This window comes from Canis aureus, chromosome 26 (genome assembly GCF_053574225.1).
Source record: "Canis aureus isolate CA01 chromosome 26, VMU_Caureus_v.1.0, whole genome shotgun sequence".
In the NCBI taxonomy this organism is placed as follows: Eukaryota; Metazoa; Chordata; class Mammalia; order Carnivora; family Canidae; genus Canis; species Canis aureus.
The window spans coordinates 48609543-48630777 of NC_135636.1; the positions used below are offsets into that span (position 1 = coordinate 48609543).

General features: G+C 42.7%; 2 protein-coding genes across 5 annotated transcripts in view; one reads left to right on the top strand and one right to left on the bottom strand.

The window, feature by feature from the left end:
* The window catches only part of LOC144298597 (serine/threonine-protein phosphatase 4 regulatory subunit 1-like), an 82132-nt gene extending 75228 nt beyond the window's left edge, over positions 1-6904 (bottom strand). Inside the window, exons 1-2 of one of the 3 annotated variants that reach the window (XM_077873716.1) lie at positions 6814-6904; positions 6640-6684 (exon numbers count right to left, since the gene is read on the bottom strand). In XM_077873716.1, coding sequence (XP_077729842.1) covers positions 6640-6684; positions 6814-6820 — 52 coding nt within the window. In that variant the 5' untranslated portion in view covers positions 6821-6904. Of the gene's footprint in view, positions 1-6639; positions 6685-6813 lie in introns of those variants that run through there. The other 2 variants (XM_077873720.1, XM_077873721.1) reach the window with 2 other exon arrangements.
* A 367-nt stretch (positions 6905-7271) lies between these two features.
* Positions 7272-21235, top strand: part of RAB22A (RAB22A, member RAS oncogene family) — a 56129-nt gene continuing 42165 nt past the window's right edge. For both annotated transcript variants that reach the window (XM_077873729.1, XM_077873730.1), the window contains exons 1-2: positions 7272-7432; positions 8380-8459. In XM_077873729.1, the coding sequence (XP_077729855.1) occupies positions 7397-7432; positions 8380-8459 (116 nt within the window). In that variant the 5' untranslated portion in view covers positions 7272-7396. The remainder of the gene's footprint in view (positions 7433-8379; positions 8460-21235) is intronic.

Genomic DNA, 21235 nt, shown 5'->3' on the forward strand with positions numbered 1-21235 from the left:
GAGATTTGTTTCATTCACCTCTGTGTCCATACAGCCTAGTGTAGTGCCCAGGACTTAATAGGTCCTTAATAATTATTAGTCATGTACGTGAATGAATGAATGAATGAATGGCAAGTCTGCCAAAGCATGGTGGTTAAGTACAAATTCTGTAGCCAAACTCCCTGGTTTGAATTCCACCTCTGCCACTCACTAGCTGTGTGGTTTGGGCAAGTTACTTAGTCTTTCCGTGCCCCTTGGGAGCCTGGCTTGGCAACAAACTAAAGTTAAAATATCAGCCTCACAGGGTTTTTTTTGCAGTTAAATACTAGAAGCACTCACAACAGGGCTTGGCACATTATTAGTCCTAACTGAATGGCAGTTCTCGTACCACTGCCTGGGTTGTCTTCCTAACACATAGGTCCCAGCGACACATCTAGGGACGCCCTATCACCTCTCGGATAAAGTCTAAACCCTATGACTGGGAAGGCAGAGTCTTCACTGGTGGACCCCCAACCCACCTCTGCAGTCTCTCCCACTCCTCAGACCTCTATACCCCTGGTTCCTAGATCCCTGACTGCCTCACCACATATCCACCTCTGCATATAGAGGCCCTCTACCTGGAATGCCCATCGCCTTCCTTGGCCAGATCCAACTCTAAATAGCATCTCCCCTCTATCCCTGGAGGACACACGGCTCTGTCTTGATGCTCAGCTCTCTTCACTCTTCCACCTGAGCCCTCGGCAGGCTGCATTCTGCACTGTACATAGCATGCACCTCCCCACCAGGCAAGAGTGTCCTTGGGTAGAGCCCAGGGCTTCTTCAGCCCCCTATCCCCAACACCTCTTCCCATAGGCTGGCACCTAGAAGGAACTGGAGAAACACCTGTTACCGAGTGAATGACTTTCCAAACATAGAATGCAACCACTTACCCTCATCTTATTTTTCCCCCATCAGGTTTCAAATTAAGTAGTGTTCTGAGGGTCAAAACCATTTTCTTTCATTATTTAGGTTTTGTTGCAAATTTTCTGTTTAGAAGATCTTAATTCGTTGGGGTGCCTGGCTGACTCAGCAGAGCATGCAATTCAATCTCAGGGTCATGAGTTCAAGCCCCACATTGGGCATGGAGCCTAAAATAATTAATTAATTAAAAAATAAAAAAGATCTTAATTTGTGATGTAGAAAGCCACTTAAAATTCTCTTCTTTAAACAAAGGCAATTTCAGGGAATCTCTGATGTTCATCTGTTTGTCTCACAGGAAATGGAAAATGCAGAGCACCAAAAGTAAAATGCACTATAATGATTGGAGGGGAGGCAAAGTCGAATCTGCATCTACCACTCTGACTCTTTTGTTCCTTGCCACCTCATCCTGCTGGGAGGAAAGAGGTACATGTTTTCATCCCCGACACACCAACCGGAAAAATGAGATGTGAACTTTTAGCAATATGTCAAGGGGTTACTTAACCAAACAGGTTGTGTTAGCAAAACCTCAGCTCTTCAAACTGAACCGGGTGGGAAAGACAGCCTGTAAGGTTGGCTCAGCTAATAGACAAACTCAGAGGCTCTGACAGAATGAAATCAAGTTTGATTTAGAATAGAGATTGGCTAACTATGGCCTATGGACCAAATCCAGCCCACTGCCTGTGTTTATAAATAAAGGTTTATTAGAAAACAGCCATAGTCATTCATTTATGTATGTCTGTGGGTGCTTCCAGGCAAAAACAGCAGGCTTGACTGGTTGCATCACACTTTCTAGGCCACAAAGCCTAAAATATTCACTATCTGATCCTTTACGGAAAAAAAATTTGCCCACCTCTGATTTAGAAAATAGTGTAATGTCTAGATTTTGCTCTATTTTCCAAGTATTAGCACATACAAGTTCCTGTTCCTGTTTAAGCTAGTTCACCTAACAGGGAAAGTTGTTTTGTTTTTGTTTTTAATTGACAATCTTTGATTCAAGTTTATATTATAGTTCAGAGCAAAAGTTCAATGGTTTGGTTGTGGACTCAAATTAATATAGCTTCTCCACTTTGGGGGTACACAGCCTGGCTGTGGTCCTTGAACAGAACATTTTTACAAATTTGGAACAAAGCAGGCAGGTGAAATGGAATGCTTTTTGCTCTGGAGGATGTCTTTTATTCCAGTTTAGCCATACACTGCTCCTTCCAGCACTAAGGTCCAGAGAGTCCAGAGAGTCTGTCTGTATTCCTCCACCCTAGCTAATCCTATTTTCTACAAAAGTTCAGACATCATTTCTTGGCACCTAGGCTTTCTCATCAATAGAAGTATGCCCTTTTCCCGACTTCTTTCATAGATACAAACATTTGAAAACAAACACCGTACCCTAAATGCTAATACAGTCTACCAGTCCGTCCTTGGAAGCTAAATGTAGCCTACTGTACTGTTGCAGCGACTTCGGAACTGACATCCAGCTTTCCAACTCTGTGCAGATGCTGGATCACATACGAAACTTCTACCTCATTTTTAAAAAACTCTTTAATTATGGAAGATTACAAACACATGCAAAAACAGAGAGAGCAGTGTAATAAAAAACAAACAAAAAAACAAAAACACGTCCCCAGCAGCCAGCCTCAACAAGTATCAATATTCTGCCCCTTTTCCCCCATTTATCCTTCCTCCCAAGTTTGTGCTTGTCTATTGTTTGTTACAGTATCTGAAAGCAGACCTCACACATCAAATCATTTCACCCATAAAAGCTTGTTTGTTTCTCTTAGATAAGGCCCTTCCCCTTGGAACAAAACTGTGAAACCACTATCACATCTGACAAAGTTAATAATGATTCTTAACATCATCTACTACCTGGTCCAAGTTCAATTTTCTCCACTGTTTCAATAATGTCTTGTTAAAGCTGGTTTGTTCAACTAAGAGCCCAAATCTGACCACATAGTGTTATTCGGTAATCGGTCACTTAGGTGTCTTTTCATCCACGACGGATCACCCTCATTTTTGTTTTCAACTACCACCAGCATACACTTAAATTCTAGTTGGCCAAGCAAACCTTACCAAGAGTAGCACCTCTTCAGGCTGCACATGCTACAAGCAAATTCACAGGCCCCGTAGGCACAAACTCACACAGCTCCACTTTCCAGTGCGATCCGCCACAGGGACCAATATGCCAGGCCACCCCACACACTTTCTGCTCTCAAGAGAAGGAATTTAGCAAGGTAATTCTCTAAAATTAAATCTTTTCTGTGCTGCGATGGCCTGAAGACTCTGAATGATTTTAAAAAAACAAGGCATCCATTCATTAAGGCTTTTTTTTTAAGTTAGCCAGATTTAATCAAGAATCACAAAGTAAATCAGACAAGCCTTGTAATCCATTATTGTTACGCGTAACAACATTAATTAAACACCTAGCTCAAACAGGACATTGGGTTATAAAAAGGATGACCTGTGTCCCTGCCCAAAGCAACTTACAGCCTAAATGAAGCAGTTATCACATCACTTACACAAAACAACCAAGGAAGACAACAGACCTAAAATCACCCAAACTGACATCCATGCCCTGCCATTAGGTTAAGAATACTTGTGCGGCTGATCTGGGTGACAGAAGAAAAAAGAGTCAAAAGAGTCTGACTGCTAATACTATCATTTACGAGCTGTGCCACACTACTTAAGTTATTTAACCTCTCTGATTTCTCAGTTCTATAGTTTGTAAAATAGGTATAATCTCACCTACCTCACAGAGTAGCAGCATAAACACTGAACCAGAAAATCTTACGTGAAAGCCCAGCACTGGTAAGGACAATGAAAATAATAATAATTCATTGACTATAAAACTCGTTATGCCAGGCACTGAGCTAAACTGTTACATGTGTACTATCTCATCTAATCTTATCAATTCTCTGAGGCATCTTCTATTCTTATTTAATTTTCCAGATGAAGAAATTGAACAGAATGAATGAGGGATCGATCTGCTTGTCCAATATGATGACACAGCTAAAGGCAGGAAGTGGGTCACAGGACCTCAGGGTTCTTGCTGTCAGTCACAGCATAATAATACCAAATGCCACCCCAGTAAAGTATAAAGGTGGGACCCAGGGAGTTTTGTGGGGGAACAGGCCCTCCTACTATGGCTTACATTAAATCAATTATATTATAAAGTCATGAAGTCCAGCACCTGGTAGCTTCCACCTCTGCTTAAACAGGAAGCCCCACGAGACTCCCAAAGTTGCAATACCAAGGCATGGGTATATTCAGAGCCATGATGGTGGTTTCCCTCCTTGTTGGGGCAAGTCTTCAGCCATCTGCCACAGAGTATTTAAGGCTTTCTCTAGTATAAGTGTCAAACACCCAACACTTGTTCAAAGAGGGCCAAAGTAAAATCAATTATTTTTCATATATAATCTCTTACTTTCCTTTTGCACATATGTACAATAAAGACTGAAGGAAGCTAGCCACCAGGAAAGAGGTCAAATTGCCTACAGCCACCCACCGTGGTTTGAGACGATCAACCAAGGCAAGTAGAAAATAGAAAAGGTATCTGGACAAGAACTGAGGTCCTGGCCGACAATTCCACCAGATGTCTTGTGAGTGAAGCGATCTCCAACCCTCTCATCTTCCCAGAGTTCAGCTGAAACCACATGAAGCTTCCGTATCACCCAGTCAACCCACAGAATTGTTAGCAATAATAAAACTGTTAGTTTCAGGGCGTCTGGGTGGCTCAGTTGATTAAGCATCTGACTCTTGATTTTGGCTCAGGTGGTGAGATCAAGCCACACATCGGGCTCTGAGCTTTGCGCTAGTCTGCTTGAGATTCTCTCTCCCTCTCTCTCTGCCCCTCCTCCTGCTCATGCTGTTCCTCTCGAAATAAATAAATAAATGAATAAAATCAGGGATGCCTGGGTGTTCAGTGGTTGAGCATCTGCCTTTGGCTCAGGGTTGATCCCGCCTGGGATCGAGTCCCACATCGAGCTCCCTGCATGGAGCCTGCTTCTCCCTCTGCCTGTGTCTCTGCCTCTCTCTGTGTGTCTCTCATGAATAAAGAAATAAAATCTTTAAAAATAAATAAATAAATAAAATCTCTTTTAAAATAGCAAATAATAATAATAAAATGCTGTTGGTTTAAGCCACTAAGTTTCGGAGTGACCTAGATAACCAAAACAGTCAGCAATCAGCTTTCCCAGCCAGGCCAAATATCAAATCTATGAATAAAAGGGGCCTTAACAGAAGTTCACTGATGTTTACCAATAGAAATGTGACACTCCTTCCTCTCAAGTATGTCCACTGGCTGAAACATTTATCTCTGTAAACCCAGGGTCTATACTCTACCTGGCTCAACGGTGTTAAATAAATATGAATAATGATCACATTGATAACAACAATCGTGGCTGCTGATGTTTACTGAGTGTTTACAGACAGGGCTTCCCACTAAACCTTTTATTTAACCTTCACGAAAGCCTTTGAGGGGGAACACTATGATGCCCGTTTTACAGTTGAAGCCACTGAGGGTCCGAGTGGTACCATGACTCTGCCGAGATCACACAGCCAGCAAAGAGCCACACAGGACCTCCTTCACCCTCTGGCCATTTGACTCCAGAACCGGTGCTCCTAACCACTCGCTTTATTATTATTATTATTATTATTATTATTATTATTATTATTAATATTAATTATTATTATTATGACCCCTTCCGGTACCACCTATTTCAGTAATGTTGCTTCCTCCTAACAGAATGTCTATGAACAGAGTTTAAAACTGCCCGTGACCTGCGGTACTTTTTCAATAAACACTAACTTTCATGACGTAAGGAAACCTGCAGCCGGGGAAGGAAAGATGGGACAGTAGGCCCCGATTAACGTTAGCTGCTCCCGTGGTTGTACAGACCTCCTGCTGCAGCAAGCATCCCAGGCTTGGTTATTTTCTGTTTACCATGTCTGTGCTGTGAACCCCCTGGAAAGAAAGCTGTCCTTGTCTCTGGTTCATCTTTGTAGGTCTCGGGCGCTGCACGTGGCCTGGCCCTGAATAAGTAGGTGCTCAAGAAACGTTTGTTGGAGGGAAAGGAAATGCCTCATTCACCACGAATGTGAACCTGCACCTGCCCTTGTGGGGAGGGCACCTCCCCCCGCCAGCAGTCCTGCAGGTGACCCCAAAGGGCAGGAGAGGGCAGGAGGGCCCCCTAGAGGCACGCCGGCCCCACAGGGCGCTTCGGGGTAGGACGCGGGGCTGGGCTGGAGTCCACACAGGGGCCCGCACCTCCCAGACCCCAGAACGCCCTGGGGAAACGCGGAGAGCCCGGGTGGAAGTCTCCCCAACCCCGCGGCGGCCGCGGAGCCACCACCAGGCCCCGGGACGACCCTCCCGCCCCTCCCGACCCCCCGGGGGCCGCGGCCGGAGCAAGACGAGGAAGAGACACAAAGTGACCGGAAGTCAGAAGTTTCCCAACGACCCAGATCCTCCCGGAGAAGGGGAGGAGGGGAGGAGGGGAGGAGGGGAGGAGGGGAGGGCTCCCCATCCCCGGCCCGCCCCGCCCCGCGAGGAGGCACCGCCACAAGTGCATCCTCCGGGCGGTCGGGGTCCCGCTCCTCGGTCCCGACAGGAGGGGCCTGGCCCGCAGCCGCCCCCGCCCGCAGCGTTCCGCGCACCCCGAGCCCCGTGAGAGGTTCCCGGGGAGGGGCGGGGGCCCCCCAACTGCTACTTACAATCGTCTAAGTCATCGTGCAAGTCCACAAAGTACAGGGGGATCTCTGAAAACCGAGAAACACACAGGAGTTACACACAAGGAGGGGGCCGCGGCCTCGACGGGGGGCCCCCGCCCCCTCCGACCCCCCTCCCCGCTCCCCCGCCCCTGCGCCCCGGGAGCCAACCCCACTCACCCGCCATCTTGGGATGGGCCAGGAGGCGGGGTCCGCGCGGGAGGGCGGGGCCCGTGGGGCGAGGGGGCGGGGCCTCGGGCTCCCAGCCCCGCCCCCTCGGGCAGGCCCCTCCCCGCTCTCCCGCCCCTGCGCCCGGGGAGCCAACCCCACTCCCCCGCCATCTTGGGATGGGCCAGGAGGCGGGGTCCGCGCGGGGGGCGGGGCCGGCGGGCGAGGGGCGGGGCCTCCGGCCCTCGCCCCGCCCCCTCGGGCAGGCCCCGCCCCGCGAGCCTCGCGGCGAAGGTGGCTGCCGAGGTGGGCGGGGAGGTCAGGTGACCCGGCCAGCGTCCCAAGATGGCGGCGGCGGCGGCGGCGCCCGGGAGGCCGAGGCAGCGTCCCGGCTGCTGAGGCGGGCCCCTCGCGCGCGCGGCTGGCGACGGACGGGCCGGGCCGAGGGCTGGCGAGCGGGCAGCCGCCGCCTCTGCGCGCCCCGCGGCCGGGGCCGAGCCGTGCGGCGGCGGCGCCGGGGGATGCTCGTGCTGGGCCCGGCCTCTCCCTCCTCAACTTAGGGCGGCGGCGGGCCCGCGCCCCTGGCTCCCGGGCCATGGCGCTGAGGGAGCTCAAAGTGTGCCTGCTGGGGGTGAGTGGCGGCGGGCCGGCCGGGAGGGCCGCGGGAGGCCGGGCAGGCCGGGCAGGCCGGGGCCCCAGGCGCGCCCACGTCCCCTGCGCCCCCTCCCCCGCCGCGGCCCGCGGGGCCGTCCTGCCACCTCGTCCCGGCCCTGCAGGGGGGACCCGACCCGCGGACGGCGAGGCCCCCGACGGCTTCCCGCCGGCGGGCTCGGTGCACGTTGGCCGAGTCGCCCCGAAGCGCGGCCCCGCCGCCGGTCTTCCTCGTGCGGCTTTTGCAAGCAGAGTTCGTCTCCTTTTCTCGTCTGTTCGGAGTTTGTGGGACACGCTCGGGGACGCTTCTCACTGAGTTACTTTCTCGGGGGGGGGCGGGGGGAGGGGCACGTTCAAATCAGGAAGCCCCCCCCCCCCCAAAAAAAAAACGAGTTGGAAGCTTCAGCTTCCTGCCTCGACGGAGCATCTTGGCGCCCTCAGGTCACGCCCTGTGGAGTTGGGGCTCTTTTGCCTGAGTGGCTGCTTTAGAGGCCGAAAGGGATCCCAGTAACTAGTCCAGCAGCACCAGCACCAACACCCCTTCCCAAGTAGGGCGGGGCTGTGACCCTATCAGGGATCGCTCGAGTAATTTCAGGAGTTCATAGTCTACCTCCACGTGTCAGAAAGTGAGTTTGTGGCTTTATCACGCCGAGCACAAACTTTGGGCTTCTCAAAAGGTTCTGGTGTCCCGGTAAAAACTGCAAGACATTCCCCGCCCCCACCCTCCCCGTCCTACAGTTAAGTACATCTCGAAATCCCCTCCCTCCCACTGAATGTTTACAAACACCCTGCGCCCCTTGACGTCCTGAAGACCCGCGCCCGAATTGATGTCTGCGAGATGCCGAGCGAGCCCAAGGCCCCGAAGCGGTGTTCTCCGTCTGCAAGCAGGTGAACTTATTTGTGTTTACCCGCCTCCTTCTTTTCCAGGATACGGGCGTAGGTAAATCGAGCATCGTGTGGCGGTTCGTGGAAGACAGTTTTGATCCAAACATCAACCCGACGATAGGGTAAGAGATTTAAGTTTATTGAGTCTGTCTCTGAAGGTGTCCCGGAAGCCCTTCCAAATTAAAAAAAAAAAAAAAAAAGGTGTGTTCCTGGGAGTGGGGAGGCATCGCCATTCTCAGTGCATTTCCCAGGCCCGCGGTTTCCTTTCCATCGTCCCTGGAAGGACTTGGAAGCGTGCAGTGGGGATTGATGTGTTTTGGGAAAGTCACCTTTTGATTGGTGAAGGGGAAACTTCAAAATAAAAATAGGAATGGAGGGGATCCCCGGGTGGCTCAGCGGTTTGGCGCCTGCCTTTGGCCCAGGGCGCGATCCTGGAGTCCCGAGATCGAGTCCCACCAGGCTCTCGGCATGGAGCCTGCTTCTCCTTCCTCCTGTGTCTCTGCCTCTCTCTCTCTCTCTCTGTCTATCATAAATTAATTAATTAATTAATTTTAAAAAATAGGAATGGAAGCGCTGCTTAGTAGAACGTTGGTCAGTCCATAAATAAAAATACCAGCGGCAGTCACATCTTGAAACAAAGCAGAAGGTGACAGGTCCTGATACTGTTCTTGCAGGCATACCAACTAAAAAGTTATTTAGATGGTTTTAGTTCCTCCTGAGAAACAGGACACATGTCAGACCGGGAGGGCCGGCAGACGGAGATGTGGATGCCCAGGACGGGGCTGAGGCCCTGTCACTGCTGCTACCTATCTGAACCCCTCTCATAACCTGCCTACACTAATAGTAATAGCGAATTAATAAATTAATGTTGAATTGTCAGCGTTTTCCAGGTGTCTGTTACTTTGGATATACGTGAAACTGGCTGTTGTAGGTTTTTCACTCAGAAAACTTCTCAGGGTATTTAGATACAGTAATATTAATGACTTACCTTGTGAGAAGTTGTGTTTTATAGGTTTTAATACTATGTTAGGCTTGCAAAATTAAATCGATGCTATGCTATTTTTTATTGCGCACCCCCCTCCAATCAAATGGTTTCTCCCATTTAAAGAAAAATCCAATTCTGCCCAGTACAGAAATGTTTTACGACATACGCATTCAAAGGCATGGGGATGAAACCCCTACTTACTAAATTTCTGAAATTAAAATGCCTTTTGATATCCTTCAAGAAAGAACTGGGTATGTGCACATGTTTAAAACGTGACCTCATCCGCCTCAGGGCCTGCCTGTTGCTACCTGCCTGGGAAAGAGAAGTGACAGGAAGTGATAGCAGGTAGTGCTGGTGACTCAGTGAGTAACACCTTTCACACTGGGTCTGAGCGGAAAACACAGCTCTGCAAGACGCAAACACCACTTTGGTTAAAAGCGCTCTCTCAGAGACAGCCAGAGGACAGGGAGGGGTCTAGCTCCGGTAGCAGTGAGGCTGACAGGCCCGCAGCCCTGTCTGGGGTGTCCATGCACCCATTTGCCAGCCCTCCCATTCTGACAGATGCTTATAGTTCCTCACCTGGAGTCCCACCCTCTTTGCCGGGTATTCTTGGCTCACATTTCACAGGAAGGAGGAAGATGAGGTGTTCCCCGAGTTTCCTTCCACTTTTCCTTGTTCCTTTTTTCTCAGCCAAAGCGAGTGTGTTCCTCCTCTGTGCCTGACTCCTCACACACCTGAGCTCTGGAGGGCCCTCCTCACCAGTTCTCCCTTTCTTCCCCTGCCTTGCTTTCTTGTCACAGCCTGCAAACATGCTCCACTTTTACCTGCCTTACTAAAACAATACCATTCCCCAAGTGCCATACCGGTGGTGGAACTCTTGGAAGAGAACTCACTCCTTCCTCAGCTGCTGCTCTCTCTTCAACCCTCTTCAGTGTTGCCTCAATTCCACTAAAACCACCCTCCCTATGTACCGGTTTCCATCTCATTGCCAAAACCAAGGGCTTTTTTTTTTTTTTTTTTTTTTTCTTTATCCATTGAGTGCCTTCTATATGCCAGATGCTAGACTGGGTGCTGGTGATTTAGACCAGGGGTCAGCAAATCCTGGACCTTGGTCCCACCTCTTGTTTTTGTAAATAAAATTTTATCAAATCACAGTCACCTTCACTCACATGGTATCTCAAGTGCTCTCCAGCTACAATGGCAGAGTTGAATAGTTGTGATGAAGGCGTATGGCCCAGAAAGCTGAAAATACATGCTATTTGGCCCTTCTCAGAAAAAGTTAGCCAACTCCTAATTTAGATAAACTTGGTTCCTGCCCTTATGGACCTTACCTACAAGGAGGAAAGAAATAGATTCGAAAACTAATGTACGGGAAATGATTTATTTGACCTTTTTCTGTGCTCCAAAGGAGACACATGGAATGCTCCAAGAGCACGTAACGGGCCAGAGGCCTGGCCTAGGCCTAAAGGAATGGCCGATGCCTAAGGGTAAAGAGTAGAGGTGTAAAGCACTTGGAAGCCCTGACATTTAAATATTGAAAGATGAGTGGAGTCTTTAATTTTAGCTGTGTTGGAAGGTGCATGCTAGTACCTCATTTTGGTTTTAATTTCCATTTCCCAAAGATGGAGAGAGGGCAGATATGCAGAGGGAGGCAGGAGGGACAGAATGGTTAAGCTCCTATTCTCCTAAAGAAAGCTCCAATAAAAAATAAATAAAAAAAAAAAAAAAAAAAGAAAGCTCCAATATAAGTCCATGCCAGATGGCTCTTAGGGCCTGTGCTTCCCACCACCCCCCCACCCCACCCAGTGTGACATATTTGGCCATTAGGGAAGACCATGAATATGGGAGGAGTGGGGGGATTTAGAATAGGAGGAGGAATGGACACCAAGTTCTCCAGGGATTGAGGTCCAAATCATGGTTTGGAAATAAGGGCCTGGCCCTAAAGAGAAAGGCTGGAGAAATTGACTTTAGACTACGTTGCACGGGTGAAACTGAGCAGTGGGTTGGGGGGTGATGAGAGTACTGATGGGAAACGTTAGGAGCAGTACACACACAGCTGGGGAAGACCTGCATGTGCAAAGCAAGACTTACCAGGGAGATTGGCAGCAGGAGAGGACAGTAAGGGAGTATGATCACTTAGGAGAACTGGGGAAGAAAAGAGTTTTGTTCCAACACACCCTGTGGTAGCCTCCCCTGATGTCCAGGACCTGGCCTCTGCTGCCTCACCAGCCTCCTGGCTGCCCCTCCTCTCACCATCCTGCTGTCCCCCATGCTACTCACTGCCCTCAACACCACCAGCTAGTTAACTTCCACTCTTCAAAAATTTTCTTCTTAAACTTTTGATTACAGTATCTTTCAAAGAGCATAGATGTTTAATTTTAATCAAGTTCAATTTATCAATTTTCATAATTCATATTTTTGTATCACGTACATCTAAAATCACAAAGATTTTCTCCTGTGCTATTTTTTAGAATTTTTAAAGCTTTATGGTTTAAATTTTAGCTTATGACCTATTTCTACTAGCTTTAGTTTGCTGTGCAAGAGAATTCAAGGATCATTTTTTTCCATGTGTCAATCTAGTCATTATAGCAACATTTGTTAATGTTGAATTCTGCATTTATTAAATTACCTTAGTGCCTTTGTTAAAAATAAACTGATAAGTACGTCTAGGTTTATTTCTGTTCCATTGATCCATTTGTGTGTCCTTCTGTTGGTACAGTAAACAGTCCTGATTGCTGTAGATTTCTAGAAAATCTTAAAATTAAGCAGTATACAATTTCCCGTTGTATTTATATTTATCAAATCTGTGTGGCTTTTCTCAGTCCTTTGCATTTCTGTTTAAATTTTAGAATCACGATGTCCAGTTTCTGGAAAAAAAATGGCTGAAATTTTGGTTGTGAATATAGCAAATCTATTGATTAATTTGGGGAGAATTGACAACAATATTGCATCTTACCATAAACATGGTATTATTGATAATGGCATTATTTTTGTATTAATTTAGTTCTGATTTCTGTCAAAGTTTTTCAGTTGTCACTGTGCAGGCTTTGCACATACTTTGTTAAATTTATCTCAAAGTATTTCATATTTTTTTATGATTAGTAAATGGAATTTTTTAATTTCAATTTTTAATTATTGCTAATACATAGAATAAACTTGTTTTTTACGCACTGGCCTTTTGACTTTCTAAATTCAGTTAGTTCAGGGGCCCCTGGGGCTCAGTTGGTTAAACGTCTGCTTTTAGCTCAGTTCATGGTCTCAGGGTCCTGGGATCAAGCCCCACATTGGGCTCCCTGATCAACGGGGAGTCTGCTTCTCCCTCTCCCTCTGCCCATCTCCTTGCTCATGCATTCACTTGCTCTCTCTCTCAAATAAGTAAAACCTTTGGGGAAGAAAAGAAAAATTCTGTAAGTTCAGGTACGTTTTTCATAGATTCTTTGGGATTTCCTTAGTTACACAGTCAAAGACATTTTATATTGTCAAAGACATTTTATCTCTTTCTTCCAATCTATATGTCTTTTATTTCTTTAACTTGTCCAATTACATTAGTACCTCCAGTACTTTGTTGACAAGTGGTAAGAGCAGACATCCTTACCTTATTCCTTACCTTGGGGTGGGAAGCATTAGAGCCTTTACTATTAAGTTGGATGGCTAGGTTCCAGTTTTTTTTATAGGTACCCACTATCAGGTTGAGAATGTTCTCCTCTATTCCTGAATCAGTGAGATCTTTTATCAAGCATTATTCTGAATTCTGTCAGGTGGTTTTGTTTGGGTTGTTTTTGTCTTTTGAACTGTCCTTAGAATTTTTCTTTTTTAGTCTTAAAATAGTGAATTACGATAATCTATACTCAAATACTAAACAAATGAGTTCCTAGGATAAATTTCACTTGGTTATTATGCATCATTTAATACATTATTGGGTTTGATTTATTAAAATTTTGCTAAGGATTTTTGCCTCCATGAGGTGGATAATTATCTTGTAGTTTTCTGTAATATTTTTCTCTAGTTTTGGTATCAGGTCCTCATTAAATAAATTGGGAAGTGTTTCTTCTTTTTTGGAAGAGTTTATGTAGAATTGGTATTATTTCTTAAAGGTTTGGTATGGCTCACAAATAAAGCCATCTGAGCAAGGAGGTTTTTTTTGTCAGAAATATTTTAACTACAGATTCAATTTCTTTAATAGATACAAGTCTATTCATTTCTTCTTGAGTAAGTTTGTGTCTTTCAATGAATTTATTGTATCTATTTTTTTAATTTATTGGCATAAAATTCATAAATTTTTTTGTTACCCTTTTAATATCTTTAGGATCTGTCTTGCTATAAGTTTATTAATTTTAATGATCTTAAGGAACTAGTTTATTTCATTAATATTTTTCTTTTTTTAAGATTTTACTTATTTATTCATGAGAGGCAGAGACACAGGCAGAGGGAGAAGCAAGCAGGCTCCCTGGGGGAGCCTGATGCAGGACTCGATCCCAGGACCCCAGGATCACAACCTAAGACAAAGGCAGGCACCCCTTCATTAATATTTTTCTATTTTCTATTTCATTGATTTTTTGCTTTTATCTTTGCCCCCCCCCCCCCCCATTTGCAGATTTTGGCTTAATTGGTTCTTTTTTTAAAAGTTTTTTATCTTAGGAGTTCAGAATATTGATTTTTAGGGCATTTTTGTTTTTTTTGTTTTTTTTTTAATGCTCCCTTGTGTGAGGATTTAGAGCTACAAAGTTCCCTGTTAAATACTGGTTTAAGTGAATCCCACAGATTTGATACACTGTTTCATTTTCATTTGTTCAGAGTATTTATCTCCCTTGTGACTTGTTTGACCTGTTGAGAAGTTTCTCTAACCTCCAATTATTCAGGGATTTGCCAGAAATTTTTTGATTATTGATTTCTAGTTTAAATCTGTTGTGGTCAGAAAACATACTCATTATTACTTCAAACCTTTTACATTTGACATTTGTTTTATGGCCTTGAATATGGTCCCTGTGAATGCTCCATGTATATGAGAAGAGAATGTTCTATAAATGTTAAATTAGTCAGCTTGGTTATTAGCACTGTTCGTGCCTTCTGTACCTTTACTGATTTTTCCTCCTCTCATTTGCAGTGACAGGAGTGTTTGAAATCCAACGCTAATTGAGAATTTGTCTATTTCTCTTTTGTAGTTTAATCAATTTTTGTTCATGTATTTTGAATCTCTTGTTATTGAGTGTTTCTACGTATAGCATTGTTATTTTTCTTGATAACTTGACCCCCTCACCATCATGAAACACCTTTTTCCCTAGTAACAGCCCTGATTCTGAATTCTGCTTTGTCTCCCATTAATGCAGGCTCTTGAGCTTTCTGTTGATTAGTGTTTGCCTATCTTTTCCCACCCATTTATGTTTTCACCTATTTATATCTATGTATTTGAAGGAGGTTTCTTATAGAAGGCATTATGGTCCTGCATTTATACTTAATCTGACAGTCCCTGCTCTTAAATTGCAGTGTTTAAACCTTTGTTGTCCAGCACAGTTGCCAAAACCACGTGTGGGTATTTGAATTTAAGTTAAAATTTGAAATTCAGTTCCTCAGTCACACTAGCTATCTTTTAGTCTTCTTCACAGAAAACTATGTTGCATAATACTGATTTAAACCATTTTTATTTGTTATAACTATCAATATGGTTCGGCTAAAATCTACCATCTTGCTCTATTTTCCTTTTTGGCCCATGTTAATGATTCCATTTCATCTCCACTGTTGGCTTGTCAGCTCCATTTCTTTGTTTTATTATTTTAGTGGTTGCACTAGGATTTACAGTATACTTCTTTTTCAGTCTACTTTCAAATAATATACAATTTCATATATAGTATAAGAACCTTATGAGAGCATACTCTCATTTTCCCTCTCGTCTTTTGTGCTATTACTGTCATGTTTTACTCCTGCATCATATAAGATTCATAATACACTTTCTTTTCTGGCCTTAGTCATTGATCCTTTAAAAAGACTATTGGTCTTTTTTTCTGGGTCCTTGTGCCAGTGTTACAATTTCTTAACTTCTGTGTCTTTGTAGTAAGTCTTAAAGTCCAATGATGTATCTTCTGTATTATTCTTTAAAAATGTCTTGGCATACATTTCTATATAAACATTAAAAATCAGCTTGTCCACTCTCACATAGCCCAACACACCAATCTCTACTGATTCTGATTGGCATTCTACTGAATTTATAGATTGGTTTGGAAAAAAAAATGACATCTTTATGATATTGAATTTTCTAATAAATAAACATTAATTATTTTTCCATTTCTTAGACAAGCTTTATTTTCTCTTGGTATTTTTTTCTACTTCTCTTTGTAGTGGACTGGCACATTTTTCATTAGATTTATACTAAGGGGTTTGATGTTTCAAAGCAATTTTATGCTATTAATATACTACATGGTATTGTTTTGAAATGTATTTCTCATCTTAAACTTTTTCTTTTCTTACTGAATTGAGTAGGATCTGTAGTACAGTGTTGAATAGAATTGTGGTCCTGGATATTATCTTACTCTAATCTTAGTGGGAAAGCTTACACTGTCATACCATTAAATATGTTTGCTGTAGGTTTTTTGTACGTACTCCTTATCACACTACAGAGTGTCCTTCTTTTCATCATTTGCTGGGATATTTTTTTTCCATGAATGAATGTGGGATTTATCAAAAGATTTTTCTACACCTATTGGGTTAGTCATGTAATTATTCTCTTTTATACTGTTAATGTGGTAAATTACACTTGAATTTTCATGAAATCCACTTAGATTGTAACGTATAATTCTTTTAGTAATCACTGGCTTTAGTTTTCTGGGTTTTTTTAGGATTTTTGTCTATGTTTATGAGTAAGATAGTCACATAGTAATACCTTTTGTAATATGTATGTCAAGTTTGGTGTCAAGGTTTTGCTTCCCTTATAAAATGACTTGGGAAACTCCTCCAGGGAAGAGTTTGTATAAAATTGCTCTTATTTTTTAAGTCATTAGTAAAATTCATCAGTGATGCCATCTGGGCTTCAAATTGTCCTTGTGGAATGGAATTTAAGAAGTCTATTTGTTTTCATAGTTGTGAGATTATTCGTTTACAGATTTTCTATTTCTTGGGCAGCCCAGGTGGCTCAGCGGTTTAGTGCCGCCTTCAGCCCAGGGTGTGATCCTGGAGACCTGGGATCGAGTCCCATGTCAAGCTCCCTGCATGGAGTCTGCTTCTCCCTCTGCCTGCCTGCCTGTCTGTCTCTCTCTCTCTCTGTCTCTCATGAATAAATAAATAAAATCTTTTTTAAAAAAAGATTTTCTTGTATTGGTTTTGATAGATTGTGGGGTTTTGTGGGACTTTTTTTTTTTTAAGGTTTCTGACTCATATATGCAGCTCTTTCTTACAGTTGGTATAAAGATGTTAAGATCCTATACTGATAGCCCTTTTGCATTTCTGACGTTAGTTTTGCCTTTGATCAGCTCTACTCTCTGTCTGCTTTCCAATTCATCAATTTTTGCTCCTGTCTTGATTGTTTTTGTCCTGTTCAATGTGCTAGTCTTTTCTAACTTCTTAAGATAGATGATTATATCATTGATTTTCAGTCCCTATTCTTTTCAGTTGTATTCCTTGTATCAACCATGGCTCTTGCTGATTCCAACAAGTTTTTATATGTCATAATTTCATTATGATTCATTTCAAAATATTTTCCATTTTCTATTAAGACTATATCCTTTATCCAGGTGTCATTTAGATGTGTATTTCTTAATTTTCAAATATAAGGTTTCCTAGTTAACTTTTTGTTAACGATTACTGACATAATTGTATGAGATGACAGAACATTTTTTGCATGACTTAAATCCTTTAAAATATGGTACAGTTTGCTATGTGGCACAGCATATGTCAGTTTTGGTAAATATTCCGTATGTGTTTGGAAAGTTTTTGTATACGGTGCACCTGTTCTATGAATAGAATTAGGTCAAGTTTATTGATCACGTTGTTCATTCTTTCTGTTAGCCTTGTTCACTTTTTTGGTCTGCCTGAATCCATCAGTTACTGAGAGAAGTGGGTTAGAATCTGTGCCATGGTTATGTATTTGTTTACCGTTTTTGTTCAGTTTTGTTTTATTGATGCTACAACTACATAAAATATCTACAAATTTAGAATTTTGTAACTTACTAATAATGATTTAAGATTGGGTTCTTGTAAGCGGCTTACGATAGGATTCTAATCTTTTTATTTATTTATTTTTTATTTATTTATGATAGTCACAGAGAGAGAGAGAGAGGCAGAGACACAGGCAGAGGGAGAAGCAGGCTCCATGCACCGGGAGCCCGACGTGGGATTCGATCCCGGGTCTCCAGGATCGCGCCCTGGGCCAAAGGCAGGCGCCAAACCGCTGCGCCACCCAGGGATCCCACGATAGGATTCTTTAAAGTGTTCTCCATATAACACATACCCTAATTAAAATCCAGAAATCTCCCTCACCTCAGAAAGTTCCTTCTATGAGTCCTACTCATTTATAAGTAACCACCATGGTGATCTCAATCACTGTAGATTAATTTGCCTGTTTTTGAATTTCACATAAATGAAATTAATAAATGGTATCTGGTTTCTTCCCCATAAAACAATGTTTCGGAGTTTCAACGGTGTTGTTACATGTATATAATCCCCTCCCCCCATTTTTTAATTGGTGAATAATGTTCTCTTGTATAAATAGATAACAATTTATCTCCTCTGGTTATGGCCATCCACATCTTTTCAGGTTTGGACTATTGTGAATATAAATACTGTGAACATTCTTTTACAAATCATCTTATGGACATAAGTCTTCATTTCCTTTGGGTAAATAACTAGGTTTAGAATTTCTAGTTTGTAAAGTTAGTGGATATATAATTTCATAAGAAGTTTCCACACAGCTGTCCAAAATAGTTTCATCCTTTTACCCTCCTACTATGAGGCGTAGGATTCCAGTTGCTCTATATTCTCACCAGTATTTGTCTTTTTATCTTTACTTGTCCTAATGGATACAAAATGGTACCTCATTCTGATTTTAATCTGCATTTCCCAGATGACTGGTAATGTTAATCTTGGCATGTGCTTTTTTTGTCACTCATATCTTTCATGAATTTACTCTTCAAGTCTTTTGCCCATTTTCATTTGGAGTTTGTCTTATCTTTTACAGATTTGTAGAAATTCTTTGTATACCACTATACAACAATTACAGCTCTTTTGTCGGGTATATTTACCACATAACTTTTCTTCCATTCTGTGGTTTTCCTTTTCACTTCCTTAATGATGTCTTCTGACGAAGAGGAGTTTTAATTTTAATAAAGTCCATGCTGTCAGTTTTGTCTTTTTGATTCATGCTTTTTTGGTCCTCTCTGAGAAAGCTCTGCCTGTCCCAAAGTCTCCATGACATTCTTCTGTGTTTTCTTCATAGTTTTGGCCTTACATTTAGTTCTTTGATCTATCTCAAGTTAGTTTTTCCATATTGTGTGAGACAAAGGTAAGTAAGGTACATCATGTTCCCATGTGATTATGCAGTCATACCAACCTCATTTGTTGAAAGACTTTCTTTTCCCCATTGAATAGCCTTGGCATCTTAGTCAAAAATTATGATATGGAGTCTTCTGGGCTGTGCACCAGAATGGTCTATCTCTGTGTTTACTTTGGTCTTTAATATCTCTCTTCATTGTTTTGTGGGTTTAGGTTGGGGAGTCTCAAAAGTATTTCTGTCAAATTTTTTTAATATTATTGTTTTTTAAACTATTGTTAATAGAATTGTATTTTTTCAGTTTACTTACAGCTGTCTTTAGAAATACCATTGATTTTTTTATGTTGACCTTATATATTTGAATCTTACTTAAATTCTTTTATTCTAGTAATTATAGATTCCTTACGATTTTTTACATACATCATTATGTTTGAAAGTAAAGACAGTTTGCATCCTTTCCTTTTAGTTATTTTCCATACCTTGCTGCATGGGCTAGAATTTCCAGTACTCTTGAATAAAGTGATTGACACCCTTTCCTTTTTCCATTCTTATTGGGAAGACATTCAACATTATACTCTTAAGTTTGGTATTAGTTGTAGGTTGTCCATTATTAAGATGAGGAAGTTTCCTTCAATTTCTCATTTGCTGAGAGTTTTTATTAAAAATGGGTCTTGAATTTTATCTCAGCATTTTTCTACATCTTTTTTTTTTAAGAGTTTATTTTAGAGAAAGAGCACAAGGGGGTGGGGGTGGTTTGAGGGCCAGAGGGAGGAGAGAGAATCTCAGGCAGACTCCATGCTGAGCACAGAGCCCAATGCGGGAGCTCGATCTTGCAACCCTGAGAACACGACCTGAGCTGAAACCAAACGTTCTTTATCAGTTGTGCCACCTAGGTGCCCCTTTGCATCTATTTAGATGATAACCTGGCTTTCTCCTTTTTTCTATTAACGTGATTGTATTAGTTATGTATTACTAAGTAAGAAATTATCCCCGTGCTTAGCCTCTAGAAGCAACAAACATTCTCTCATTCTTTCTGTGGACCAGAAATCTGAGTGGCTTAGCTGGTAATGGTTCTCGCTCTGGGTCTCTCACAGTGTTGCAGGCAAGATGTCAGTTGGGGCTGCAGTCAAGTGAAGGCTTGGCTGGGGCTGAAGGATCTGCTTACAGAATGGTCCACTCACATGGGTATTGGCCAGAGGCCTCAGCTCCTCAGATCTTTACCTTGTAAGCCTTTCCATAGGGCTGCTTGAATATCCTCACAAGGATGCTAAATTTCCCCAGGGAAAGTGATGTATTTAGGAGTCACCTACCACAGCTGCTGTTTAGTAGAGGGAGGGACTAAGTTACCCATCCCAGATGCAGAGTATATAGAATGAAGCTCCACTTTGAAGGGAGGATATCGAAAGACAAAAAAGTGAGCATATTTTGTAGCCACCACAAATACATTACATGAACTTCACAAATGTAATCATCCTTGATGGATCCACTCGTGAGTCATCATCAGAGAAACTCAAACTGAGAATAACATTTTACAAAACAACAGGCTTCTAATCTTCAAAAGTCTAAAAAGTCAATAAAAGATTGAGAAACTGATCCAAATAGGAGGAGACTAACGAGTCATGACAACCAAATACAGCATGTGATTTTGAACTGGATGTTTTACCAAAAAGCCTATCACTGGAAAAATTGGCAAAATTCAAATGGTTTCTGAGAAATACATGGTATTAATGCACCAGTGTTAATTTCATGATTTTTATGATCTTGTTCCCCTCATATAAGAGAATATTCTTGCTGTTAGAAATGTCCACTAACCTTCAGAGATAATGAGGCAGCTTATTGTCACATGGTTCAAGATAAATAAATTCTGTGCTTATAACTTTTCTCTAAATTGGAAGCTATTTTAAGTTTGTTTTTTTTTTTTTTAAGGATGGTTATTTTACTGAAAAGAAAGGCATTATAAAACAGCTGGCTTTTTTCCCTAATGTCACTAAAAGACAGATGGCTATTTGGTGAAAACATGATAACACTGTACTTTTGGTCCCTTCTTCCCCTTCTGCAGGCTCTGAGAGCCCAGCCACCTTATGTGCTTCACTTTGGCTAGCCTTTGATACCTCCCTCTGGGCCTCTCTACCTCACTACCTGTATGGCCCACTGAGTAGCAACTTTGAGATTAAATACTTATTCAGTACAGAACCAGGAAGAGCAAAAATAATTTATTTTCATTTTATGCACATATTACTGTTTCCATTGTTCTTCATTCCCTCCTGTAGAAGTGAGTTTTCACTGGATGTCATTTCCTTTGGCCTAAAGATTTTCATAGTATTCCCATCTACTAGTGACAGATTCCCTCAAGTTTTTGTTTATCAGAAAACGTCATGTCTATACTACATTCTCACTTCTGAAAGATATTTTTTGCTAGAGAACAGGTGGTCAGAAGA